Genomic DNA, 13,052 nt, shown 5'->3' with positions numbered 1-13,052 from the left:
CGACAGACTTGGTACCTGTAAATGGCCTTCATCTGAAACTACATAATTACGACATATATGGAAACAAGTTTTGCTAGTATGAGGTCTGACGTCCTCATGACAGTGTTGGTCTTTTGGGTTGATACGCTGTACGATGGCACGGAAACAAAAGATAAGCATACATCACACCTTTACTTCACGAGTGCAAAAACTGTTATTTGTGCGTCTTCGAAGGCGATATTGTCCATTCTAAAATCACTGTAACCGTAACTTTAAAATATGTCTATACGTATGAGACAATTTCAAAACGTCTAAACGCCTTTTCATAAAAAAATTTGTTACTGGGAAGTTAAATCCAGACCTGAATTGCGTTTATTCAGTCCTGAAGATGTAGGTATTATATTCCTCCGAAACTAATAACATCCACAAGTTACAATAGTGACGTCGTTGTACGTTATAAACCAAGAATTACTGATAAATGAAGCAGATAAACAAAAAAAGACAAGACTGCTGAATTAAAATCACAAACTACAAAATACTGTGATTTAATAAAGAGATGCATTTTAACTGATGCGCTATAAGATGTTATCAGAAATAAATAAAATGAAGAACTCATCTGAAATATATACTAGGTTCCGTTTTCCAAAGTAATGGTAAGAGTAATCGAACTTCTTCACACACTGTTAGGCTCAGAAAACTAGCCTTTACAATTACCTCCAGTAACTAAACTGTTCAGAAGGTCCCAAATAAGACGGTACAAAGTAAATGCAACACCCGAGTCAAAGAAATACGCTCGTGATGAGTAAAAACCATTTTCTACTATGGGACTTCCGTATATTTCTGCAAAATTTAAATTCACCACTTTCATGGGACCAGAAGGCCCATTACCGTATTCCCAATAGTCCATCACTGGTACCAATCATCTGAACCTGATAAATCCAGTCCAGATCGCCACACCCTATTTCTCCAACTGTCATTTTAATGCAATATCCCACATACGACTAGGTACAAGCAGTCTCTCCCCTTCAGGGTCTCTGACCAAAATTTCGAGTGCACTTCTCATCTATGCCATGTCTGCTACATGACTCACCAACACTGTCCTTCTTTGATTATATCACCTAAATAATATTTCGTATAGAATACAAATTATGAGGATCATCATTAAACAATTTTCTCCAGCTTCTTACGTAGTCCTTAGGCACAAATATTATCCTCGGTACTAAATCACAGAAAAAGACTACGACGACCCTAGACTTCAATACATGAAAGACGTCCAACGCCAATGTGACAAGATACTGAAAATATGGATCTCCTCTCTCCAGCTCCGCCTGCAGGAAAAATAATACCACTCACCAGGCACGTGATGCAAATCTTGGAAGGTGACTTTTCTACGACGTCCCAGTAATGATTGGGCGTCAATATTTGGTATATTTTCTCGCGAAAGCGAAGAGATGAGAATTCCACGGAGGGTAGCCAGCGCGTTGCTGGGGATACGGTTCTCGTCATTGCATTCCTCCGTACCCATGGTCACTACCACACGTCAGATCATTTCACTTCACATACACAAGAAGACCACTAACGGGCAACTGTCTCAACGTCACTTCCGGCTTACCGCTTATTAAATCTAAAACGAAGACACAGACAAGTCGTTCGTCATATTTTAAAAAATATGTTATCAAATAGGTCGCTGCGCTACAAAGAATCATATCCCTCAAAGTTTGAATCCCAGACCGAGAAATGTCGTGTTTCAGACATGAAACTACCCAACGTTCATACCGTTACCAAAGACACAAAAGCCTAAAGAAGTATGTATATTGCGCATGCGCACGTCAAGTGTTTGCTCTAGAACCAGAGGTGTTATATTCTCAAATCGTACCTCTCATAAACCAATTCATTTATTAATTATGACTAAATAATTTCGGGATACCGCAATTAATGCTGTACATAATAAACCCTGCACAATTAATTTCTTAATCCATAAAAATAAATAATTTAAATATACCGCAAAAATTCTGTAAGTAAAAAACACTTGATTCCGAGGATTAAAAAGTTTAGGGGGTAAAACTTCGATTTGAGGGGAACAGAAAACGAGCCGACGCCCCACGCAGCTAAAGGGAGGGGCCTCCAAACAGAAGAAGTGATTAATTCGGAACATCCGACTTCGCTGAAACACTCTGGAGTTCACTTGCAGCACTACCGGACCCAACGACAAACAAAACACGCCCGCAGCGAGCCAATCTGTACGAGCCTTACAGACATGCAATCTCACGACATCTATAATTAGCGACCCACACCTTATTTGCACAATCACACGGACAACTTGATATCTGCAATCTGTTATCGACCAATAACCGGTTTGGGATTCAAACTGAGCCGAATATTCAAGACACAGATATCACACGACGACTCCTCGAGCTCTAACACATTCAACATCTACCCACAGACTGACAGCTTGAAGGCGAACCTTGAGAGCCCAGCTAGTCTCCCGCCCATACAAGACCTCACACACGCACGGCTCAGAAACCAGTCACCAGCACACGACGGACAACGATGATGATTTAATACGACAGCTGATCACACGCTTTCCGAACAACGTTCGACGCGAGGTACGTCCGAGGATAACAATTCCGTCTGATGAGAGGAAAATGCCATCAACAGATTACGTACGGACTACTTTTTGCGGTTGTGGGTTTCATCAGCATCAGTAATCTAATGAAAACAACCTTCGAGGCCGAGTAAACTTTGCGCTCATGACAATCGATGTGAGGAGTTCCCCAGAAAGAGGTATCTACGAAACCTCCTCTGTTACAGACATCCAAACCAAGGCGAATAGTTATGTGGCGGGAAACGAATCTATTCATTCAAAAGAGAGTTTTAAAAGACCTCGCCATTCCGTATAAAAACCAATATTTATGGGCTCTTACAAGCGATATAACCACTAGCATTTTTCCAGATGCAATTCTTGCAGAGGACGAAATGCAGAATCGCTTTGACAGTGAAAACCGTGGCCTCAATGTTAAGCCGTAAGGTAAACGTACAAAGCGCCCATATAAAGAGTAGAGTAAAGAGAGCTCCCCCCCCCTCCCCTCCCCGCAGTCAGTACATGTCAATATTCGAAGCGACATCTCCCGAATATGTGCACTTTACTAGTAACATAGTTCGTTCTGGAAAGAAACTGCATTCATCAACGTGTATCCTCTAAGGGAAAGATTTCTAGCCCAACAAATGAACAACTACTACAACATAACTGGGGAAAGAAGCAACAAAGAGTCTTCATTCCACTGAAATCTTTGTCAGTAAGGGCTGTGAGGTTCCTACTTCAGAAACAGCCACCAGACTGCAAGCTTCAAGGTCACATCAAACCCGCGAACAGCGGAGCCCTCGCGAGTGACGACAGCTCAGGACTCCCAGCGTAACAAAACTTGCGAAGTTCTACTGTTGAATTAGAGACACGCGATGGGGGATATGGTCAAGTCCTTCTGTGGCCTTGAAGCACGCAATTTGGTGGCGGCGAATACAGCAGCCACCTGCCGCGTACTGTCTGCATCCGAACCCCAACTACTCGGACACAGGTGGATCATGTCTTCTTCTTCTTCTAGCGTTATAACCCTGTGTGGGTCTTAGCTTGTTCGATGAATTTTTTCCATTCTGTCCTATCATTCACAATTCTTCTCCATCCCCTTACTCCCATCGTCCTCACATCCTCCTCCACGTCGTCTATCCATCGTTTCTGTGGCTTCCCTCTCATCCTTCTTCCCATCGGTCTCCATTCCATCACTCTTCTAGTTACCCTGTTTCCTTCCGTTCTTGCAACATGGCCAAGCCAGGCTAACCTTTTGTTTTTGATCAGCCTCACAATATCTCCCTGTATGATACAATCTAGTTCATGATTCATTCTAATTCTCCAGGAGCCATCACTATTCTGTGTTGGACCATAGATTTTCCGTAATATTTTGCGTTTAAATATTCTAAGTTGTCGCTCATCAAAGCTAGTCCAGGCTTCACATCCATATGTGTCTTATCAGAACTTTATAGGTTCTCAGTTTAAGTTCCCTCCCCAGTATTTTAGACTTCATTAAATTCTGATAGGCATAGTAACACCTATTACCATTCACAATACGTGCTTTTATTTCATTAGTTACTGAATTTATAGTATTAATCTGTGAACCCAGGTAATTAAAATTCCGCACATGTTCAAAATTATAATGTCCTATTCTCAATTTATTTGTGACATTTCTTGCTGCTCTTGTAACTTTCATATATTTTGTTTTCGATTCATTTATTTTTAACTCCCTTAATTGTGTTTCTTCTATCAATTTTATTTCTACTAATAATAACTGTATCATCTGCATACGCACTCACTTGTATTGATTTTATGCCTATATGTCCTGAGATCTCAGTTTCCGAATAGATGCTTCCAGCGTCAGGTTAAAAAGCATTGTTGAGAGAGCATCTCCTTGTCTAACTCCCATATTGACATTAAATGGTTTAGTTAGCTCACCATCTACTCTTACTACTGCCTTGGAGTCTTTCAACGTTGCTCTAATGAGCCTGGCGTATTTAGATGGTATCCCTAATAGGAGAATATCATTTAACATTTGGTCCCTATTGAGACTATCAAATGCTTGTCTGAAGTCCACATATAAATGATTTAAGTCAATATTATATTCATAGGCTTTCTCTTGAATCTGTCTCAATACAAATACCTGGTCTATCGTTGATCTATCTGCTCTAAAGCCACACTGATACTCTCCTAACATGTCTTCTACATATACAACCAATCTATTATATAGAATACAGGTGGATCATGTGACCATATAAATATATGACACACTTGCTGAATGGGCAAATTTGGCCACATAAACGAGCTAATTTGGCGAGGTCACACTGAAGATGACCCAAGTAGACATGACTATACCATCTCCTTCAGAGGCGGAGATTAATTCAGTTGACCAACGAGAAAGCTACCACGACTAAAGTTTACATCACTCACATACAGGACCACATTTGTTGATGTTCTATAATTCTACTTTATTCATTCTTTCGTATAAAATGTTAATCAAGCAGGGAGGGAGCGGTACATTTTTCTCCCGAGCTTAACTACGCAAACACTGCGTGAAGAAGTATGGGTGAATGGAAGTATGTCTCCGCGCATTCCTGAAATTTCCACTACGTGGATGTAAGCGGTCAAATCTGCGCTCCGGTAGCTTCATCCCTGTTGAAAGGGACGCCGCTACCGCTGTGTAAGATACGGATTGATCCCAGAGGCGGTTTGGACGCCTGCCCAAAGCCTAGTTACTATACTGAGAGATTAACTCCATGCGCCCATGGATGAAAAGGGGGTGGGCTTATGGAACCGAAATCTGATGTAATCGATCAACCACCGAACCTATGCCTTGAGCATCTGCGGGTCCCAACTTTTAGCTGCCTTTGATCTATTAGACATTCGGTAGGACTCCTTGGATGAGGGATCGGCCCGTCGCAAGGCCTCTACCTGTACATAGGACAGCACAACACAGAGAGTCGCGGACAAACATTTATGCCTTGAGTGGGGTTCGAACCCACGGTCCTAGTGACCAAGCAGCACAAGGCCCACGCCTCAGACCACGCGGCCACTGTGACGGCCTCCCAAATAATACATGAATGAATACGGAGTAGCGGTAAAATTATAATGACAGGGGAAAACAGAAGAATTCGGAGAAAAACATGTTCCAGTTCCACTACGTCCGTCTCAAATCCTGTATACACTACCCTGGGCGCGAACACGAGCCTCCGCGACGAGAAACCGACAACTAATCGCCTGAGTTACGGCACGACCTTTACATATCAAGCACAGGCCACAACGCCGTTTTATATTTAAAATGCGAACTCCCAATATGAGCCTCCACCATTAACAAACAGTGAAGGACTCTGCTCCGCACATGAGTAACAGCAGTATTAGAAATGGCGTTCTCTTTACCTTTCTGGAAACAGATGACGATAAGCCAGTGGCGGCTGGTTAAAAATATTCAAATAAGCGAACAAAAACTTTAGTTGTGGCAGCGCATCTGTTTACAAGAACTGTTACGACTTTTACTTATTTCTGCGTGCTTATTCACTGTGCTGACATATGAAGTACACGGCAATACGCATTTCACATTGGCCATGTGTGAAAGTCGTAGTGGCTCGCAAACCGCGTCATGGAGTTAATCAAAATGGAGCTCAGACTATCCATTGCTTTCCGTCTTCTCCTGCGCATGCGTTAAATACTTTGTATTATATTCTGGTAAACCAATGTACCGCGACTGCGACGGGCTGATCACTCCGCTTAGGAGCGAAAGGATACGAAGAACAAGAATGTAGTGCGGAAGTTGTCACTATTAGTAGATCGTGTTTTAGACTTGTCCATTTTATGCTGTGGATTATGGTCTTCTAGCTTATGATGTCAATCGTCTTACAGATGGTTAGCAACATACGCCTCTATATTCTACACCTAAGATGGAGGCAAGACGTTCTTCGAGAACGATAATAAACGTTTATAAGACAACAAGGTGTCATAAAGCAGGAGACCACAATCCACATTCTCACCGCCATAAAAATCTCACCGCAGTTTTCTACATTACAACTGCCATGTTCCTAATGCACGCGGACCGACAGCCGAAACGTCGCAGACCCTTCTCACACGTCGCCATTACAACCCCCGGGTAGCGCGTGACGTCACTCTACTCACGGTACATCATGAATCGTCTGAATCATCATCATGTAACGCACCCGTCACTGCGTCGACAAACTTAAGTAAAACTCAGGCAACAAGAAATAAATAAAAATCCGGGCAAGAAAACGGACGACAGACGCAGGCAGATCGAACAGTCTCATTCTGGCAACTTTCAGTTATGAAAGCGCCCAAAAACCACTAAGTGAAAAGTAAACATCGACAGGACCGCAAATCAAAAGCGACCGTCGACATTTTAAACCACGTGACAACTTCAAATCTGAAAAGCTATTGAATGTGCCTGTTCTCGCGCATGCGCGTACCATAATATTGATCCCTCACGCTGGATTAAGGCAGGCTTAATTGTGACGTTTTTCAACTTGCGCCGGTCCAAAAGAATACAAATGTATGTTATCAAAGCTGGGAAAATTACTGTTTTGTTACCACTCGCTTCTTCGGGTTTTTATTTTTATTTTATTTTTGCAAAAAAATAAAACATAAATAAGTTATTGCTTCCTCCCTATGCGGCATTCGACGGTAGCAGAACTAGTCGAGAGGAAAAACGCGTGTGTGTGTGGTGTCGGCTGTTGCATCAAAGTTGCCTTGCATCTGATACAGCACGTCAGCCAGTTATGCCATTAATGGAGCTGTATTCTGTATTGCGCAGGCGTACTCTATGAGCTCATCAAATGGACTTCAATTCGGGGTCAGATAAAATTTAAGGGGGGGTACATATATATTCCTATGAGGCGGGTGGGGGGAATGCGAAAGGCAAAATACAACCTTTTTGTGACAGAAATTCCCTCACACAGAAAGAAGAGCAATATTTCTCAGAAGCGAAAAACTCTCGAACATAACATGCAATTTTGTTTTGGAAAGAGATATAAAGGTTCGAAAAAAATATTTTTTGAGAATCAAGACAGGACGAACAAATAAAATTAACAGGGCGTGAGGAATTGGGGGGGGGGGTGTATAAATCACACTCTTCGTTGAAATTCAACGGCTGCTTTTATAATATGATCGGGTTCTCATATTGATGAGTACGAAGATGGTTGTCTTCAGAGCGACAAGTCATCTCCTTGCTGACGGAGGCAGCAAGGACCTCTGAATCGTCGGTAAACTTCTACCAGACTACACGGTGCAACAACCCAGAAGACAGCCATCTTCAGACTCAGCGCCGGAAGAATCCGAAAACTTGCCTATTTTTCATTCGCCAGAAACAAGACTTAATTCGCAGTAGGCGTCCATAGTCGTTTAATGTATTTGGAAGACAGACATTGCAATGCAAGCGCTAAGCTTAACGCCTGTCCCCACCACCAGATGCGCCACTTGGGAATGGCACAGCCTACGAGACTATTCCTCCGCCATCTAGCGTGGGAACACTCAAGATCTTATCACAATGCAGCTAGTCCAGACATTTTAATGCACCTGAGAAACACGTTTCCAGTTTTCAAGAAACATTTCAAGACTTGTTACTTTACAATGTTATCTATACAGTAAAATGTGACATCGATTGTTTTACTGACCTGTTAATCAGAAAAGGCAGAGGACAACAAAACTATAACAGTCTCTCCACCGATTACACAACTACATTCCACATATCGACCTCTACGTTCTAATCGATATAGCTAATTCAGCTGAGTGAATGCTAACGACCTTTGATCTATTCCAGTGCTGCAAATACGCATTTTACGTGTAGTTAAGTAGGGGGGAGATAAATTCCCAGACTTCCTCGCTCGGTAGACGGAAGTTGGACAACTCTATTGATCGTGCAACTGTACAGACGCTCGATTTCTAACACGAAACCAGCCAATGAACGATGTATCTTGCCAGCTCCTATGCAAACAACGGAATTAAACACTTGTCGTTTGAGTTAACCTGACACTTTGACCATCTGATGCAGGAACTACCTCAGACGTAAGAGAACATTGGTAGAAACAGCCGGTTAAACACTCAGCAGAAACCGCTTGATAATTTGAAACCCAAACACCAAGCCCGGACTCCCTTAAATAACCGACACTGGTTTTACTTATCAAGATAAACCAAGCAGAGTTGTCTTTGGTACAAATGCAAAATGCTCATAATGTTTGCACCTTACCTCACAAATACAGGCAGAGAACATCAAATCCGTCTTACAAGAAGGGGGGGAAGTAGTTAAACAGGCTAACGGGTTAATAAAATACAACGCAAATCGCATACAGACCCTGGATTGTATCGGTGGTAATCTTCTTCTGTAGAAACGTTCGGTAGTTACCAACCTCACACTACAGCTTAGCACATCGTCGCATGAAATACGTGACGTGTTAAGTGAGTCAATTTATTTGTAAATAATTACTGTGTGAAGATGATAACTAACGAACATTCAAACAGAACCATAACATGACGCAAAAATATAAGCAAGCTGCTACCTCAGAAATATCTGTAAGGAGACATCGACTACACTTGCAGAAAACAATAATGCTTTCCCACGCTCAGTCTCCTTGAAAAGGCGAGCGCTTAATTCGCCCGTGTGTCATGACCAAGTGTCCGTTTTCTCACGCAGCTAACAAACCTGTTCCACCAGGGAGTCAAACGCAACGATTTCGGGGAATAGCGAATAGCAGCAATCGGAAAGTGAAGAAGGCGTACGGGAACACGCACACTTTTCGGAATTCAGAGATGTCACATCATTAACTCAGTTCTCCATTATAAAATCATCACATGACCGTATTTGACGCCAAAGTGGGCTGCCGGGAGGTCCGTTGAAGGGCTACTGACGTAATGGTGTTGATATGGAGAATATCGCATTTTAACTGGATAATAATTCATCGACTGAGGGTCTCTTAAAAAAGTTTATTCTTTTAAAGAAATTAATAATGGGCATTTGTCGAGACTCATTTCGCTATATAATGAGTTGACTTCATAAAACTGAGAGTTCCGACAGCATGTCGGACAAAAGGGAAAGTCGGATAACCAAAATTCGAACAATTGGGACTTGCACTTATGTGATCTTCGCTTCGCATCAAACATCGAACCGGTTACAAACGTTTTAATACCAATTTACGTAAATTAGCCTCATTAGGAGCTGATTTATTAAGACGCAAGGCAAAGTTCGCTTTCAGGCCACTTCGTCCTTTGTCATGAACCCACAAGCTCACGAGACATTTCTCGATTGTGAATGGACTTGAATCCGCCATGGGCAATGTCAGAACACGTTATAACGTAAATGAAAATGTGTTATTCTTTTGCAAAGGTACGTAGTAGCGTACTCGTGAATCGAAAATCTCAGCAAACCTGGGAATCCCAGCTACGGCGCGTCACGTGACACCCCTGTTTACTCCTGCATCTGGAGATATTTCATCCACTCACCCCTCCTCTTTTAACAGACGTAGAATCACCATAACGCTGTCTCTTTAATCATGATATTTTATTACGTCTTAAAGGTAACCTCGTCGCGACTTATGGCCATCCATGTGCCACATACCACTTAAAGCTTTAAAGACGAAGGCAGTCTAAATATTATCTAAGTTTCAGTTCGTAGCACAAAGAGAACACACAGTTGCAAAGCTCAACTGATTAGCGCCATCTAGCCGAGAGCGTAAAAGACTACCACGTACGTCTTTGTTCTATTATTTTTTGAGTTACATGCACAACCACTACAAACGACCGCACAACCGGGATCACATTTTCAGTTTGGCATTTGAGAGTTTACACTGAAATCGTCGATCTAATTTAATGTCGGCCTCGGTTCGTGTCGGCCAAATACAGGTATATCGACTTAAAACGAAGCATGAATCTAAAATAATCGATTTTTTTTAAAGAAACGGCTCGTCGTACAGGACATGCGTGAAACACAAAAAATAGTTAAAATTGCAACCTACGACTCTCGATGTAATAAAAAAGGCAATGAAAAATAATAATAATACTGACATTTCTTTCTTTTCCCACTGAAGAAAACATGGATATATGCCTTCAAATAACAGGACTAATAATAAAGATGAGGGGGTAAGCACTGAGGTGAAGATGTGTCCAATTTCAGCCCTAGAGATGAAGGCAATTGTCCTAAACGTTGGTATCTACATGCAAGTCCGAAAGAACACGATCCTAAATTTAATTACACAGTTTATTTTACAATGGTAATGTACGTCGTGATTGAATACATTCATTGGTTTCAATATTATTTGCATGAAATTCGAACGAACATAGTAACCAACAGACAGAGTAACATATGCATGCTTAACAAAAAGACATTTAGCTCAGCAACAAATCGACATGTAACTTCTTTCCTGCACGTGAGCTATGTCAATCGAAGTTCCAAGACGCTAAGAACATCAATGGAACACCAATAGAGGCGCTGCTGCTATGCCGTACGCACAGCACCATCATACGGAATTTGTGAGAACTTCCAACACCGGATTTCAGAGTACAGGTCCCACCAACCACCAACTAACTTTATATAAACAACGGACTGGCAGGTCCACTTGTGAGGGACTACACAACAAAAAATACAAGGCGTTTAACACTGATCATGTACAGTCGGCGGATGATTATTTTTATTTATTTGTAGTGTTCTGTCTGACGACAGGTCCATATGAACAGGATCCTTCCATCCTTTTCTCGGACTGGGACCTGTTCATATACGTTTTTGGCAGATGATCCAGAAGTGGTTTGCCATTGCCTTCTTCTGTGTGTGAATGGAGTAATTGTTGGGATGTCACGGAGGAAAACTCCGTGTTGCCTAGACCACGGCCTTGCCCAACACAAGTTATAAATTCGGGCATAATAAATTGGGGAGGATGTAAAGTCATCGGCCCTTGCCTGATACTACTCTGCAGCTACGTTCAGTCTGAATAGTAATAAATGTTCGTTTATTACAACGACCTTTACTCACTCTTACATGACGTCTTCTGCACATTTCTTGCTACAGCAAGTTTCTTCCCCCCCCCCCCCAATCCCATGCCCTGTTCTACATATTTATTTCTGAACGTGACTGCAGTCTGTTGCAATGTTTATTACAAGGTTGTAGACGAACAAACAGCAACTGGCTTTTGGCCGGTTAATGCACAGCATGCATTCCAGTGACGCTGTATTTCCATACCCAGCGCCTGAAATAAAAGCGACACAAGAGACAGTGTGGGACTACACTAAACATTCACCCTGAGCCTGAGATGCCAAAACCGTCATTGAATAAAACATAAATTAAGAGCCTATGTAAAATGTAGGTCTATTTATTCCAGATGTGTCTGATGCCAAATAGTTAACGCAAAGTCAATGAACTTCCTGTGTAAATTAGCCCTACCAATAAGACATGCGTACAGCTATAGGCTACGTTACTAATTTAACAGCTTATTTTTGTCACAAAAATTCAGAACAAGCATGTAAAACGAAATAAGAACTGATTTTAAATGCGATCCGTACAGCATAGACAGAAATTGGCGGTACAGGAAGGTGCTGCTCCGCACGGCAAGATGCAGAAGTATGAGTGAACCTCAGGTGCTGCTCCGCACGTCAAGATTCAGAAGCATGAGCGAACCTCATGCCAGGTCAAAAACACATATTGGTAGTGCGATGCCAGAAAACAGACAAGCTACTTTTTTTTCCCCCCAGTAAATAGATGTTTCCAGCATAAGAAGGCGCATCACGAAATCAAGAAAATATTCATGTACGTTCCCATACGTTCATGGTCTAATCAAATTCACGTTATCTAAAACATAAAGTAACTTGCTTAATTTCAAAGTTTGCTTTTAAAAAAATTAGAAGCAGCCTACTAGAGCATATCTTGGCCGTTTCGCGCTCTTATGCCCGCCATAGGGATGAACATGCCCACTTTCACTATGGAAGCCAGTGTGTCGTGTGAAGTATCGATTTTCTATAAAGCGAGTCCAAACAAGTAACCATAACATTCGCTGCCAGTCTGCCTGAGTCATGGAATAAATAAAAACAAAGTGGCAATATAATTCGTCGCTTGTGTTCGGGCCAGGTCAAAGTGAGCTTCCTCAAAGGAGAAAGAACACGACAAATCATAGAAAATGTGACGGTGGCCGTCTTCTGAGACGATCCGCTGTAGTCTACTAGAAGTTTACCAGTGTTTCAGAGGTGCTTACAGCCCTGATGATGGAGGCAGTACGAACCTCTAAAAAAATCGGTAAACTTCGACGGAAACAGATATTTATTTTATTTTTACGTATTTATAGTTGTCACTAGCTCAGGTTAAATAACGTTAATATCGTCTGGAAAGGCGGTGGAAGGAATCTGCTGTGGCCGATTTTAATTACTATCTCGGTATTTTCTGTAAGGGACTGCGGAAAACCACGAAAACTTAGTCAAGGCAGCAGGTCTCGGGCCGAGGTCATGATTTAGAAGACATAAACCATATAGGATTTGAATTTTTCACGTTTCAGGG

The 13,052-nt window shown here is 41.9% G+C and overlaps 1 protein-coding gene across 18 annotated transcripts in view; it reads right to left on the bottom strand.

The window, feature by feature from the left end:
- Positions 1 to 13,052, bottom strand: part of LOC110835956 (MAP7 domain containing protein ensconsin) — a 220,188-nt gene that overhangs the window by 101,336 nt on the left and 105,800 nt on the right. For 2 of the 18 annotated variants that reach the window (XM_087346377.1, XM_087346380.1), the window contains exons 1-2: positions 2,274 to 2,419; positions 1,333 to 1,603 (exon numbers count right to left, since the gene is read on the bottom strand). The exons of 15 other annotated variants lie outside the window; for them this stretch is intronic. In XM_087346377.1, coding sequence (XP_087202503.1) covers positions 1,333 to 1,504 — 172 coding nt within the window. In that variant the 5' untranslated portion in view covers positions 1,505 to 1,603; positions 2,274 to 2,419. Of the gene's footprint in view, positions 1 to 1,332; positions 1,715 to 2,273; positions 2,420 to 13,052 lie in introns of those variants that run through there. One more of the 18 variants, XM_087346378.1, reaches the window with a different exon arrangement.

Source organism: Zootermopsis nevadensis, unplaced genomic scaffold (genome assembly GCF_977971745.1).
Source record: "Zootermopsis nevadensis isolate Lab colony 2312 unplaced genomic scaffold, Znev_1.0 Znev_ptg000010l, whole genome shotgun sequence".
In the NCBI taxonomy this organism is placed as follows: Eukaryota; Metazoa; Arthropoda; class Insecta; order Blattodea; family Termopsidae; genus Zootermopsis; species Zootermopsis nevadensis.
Note: the sequence above shows the minus strand (reverse complement) of the source record. Positions and strands in the feature narration are given on the sequence as shown.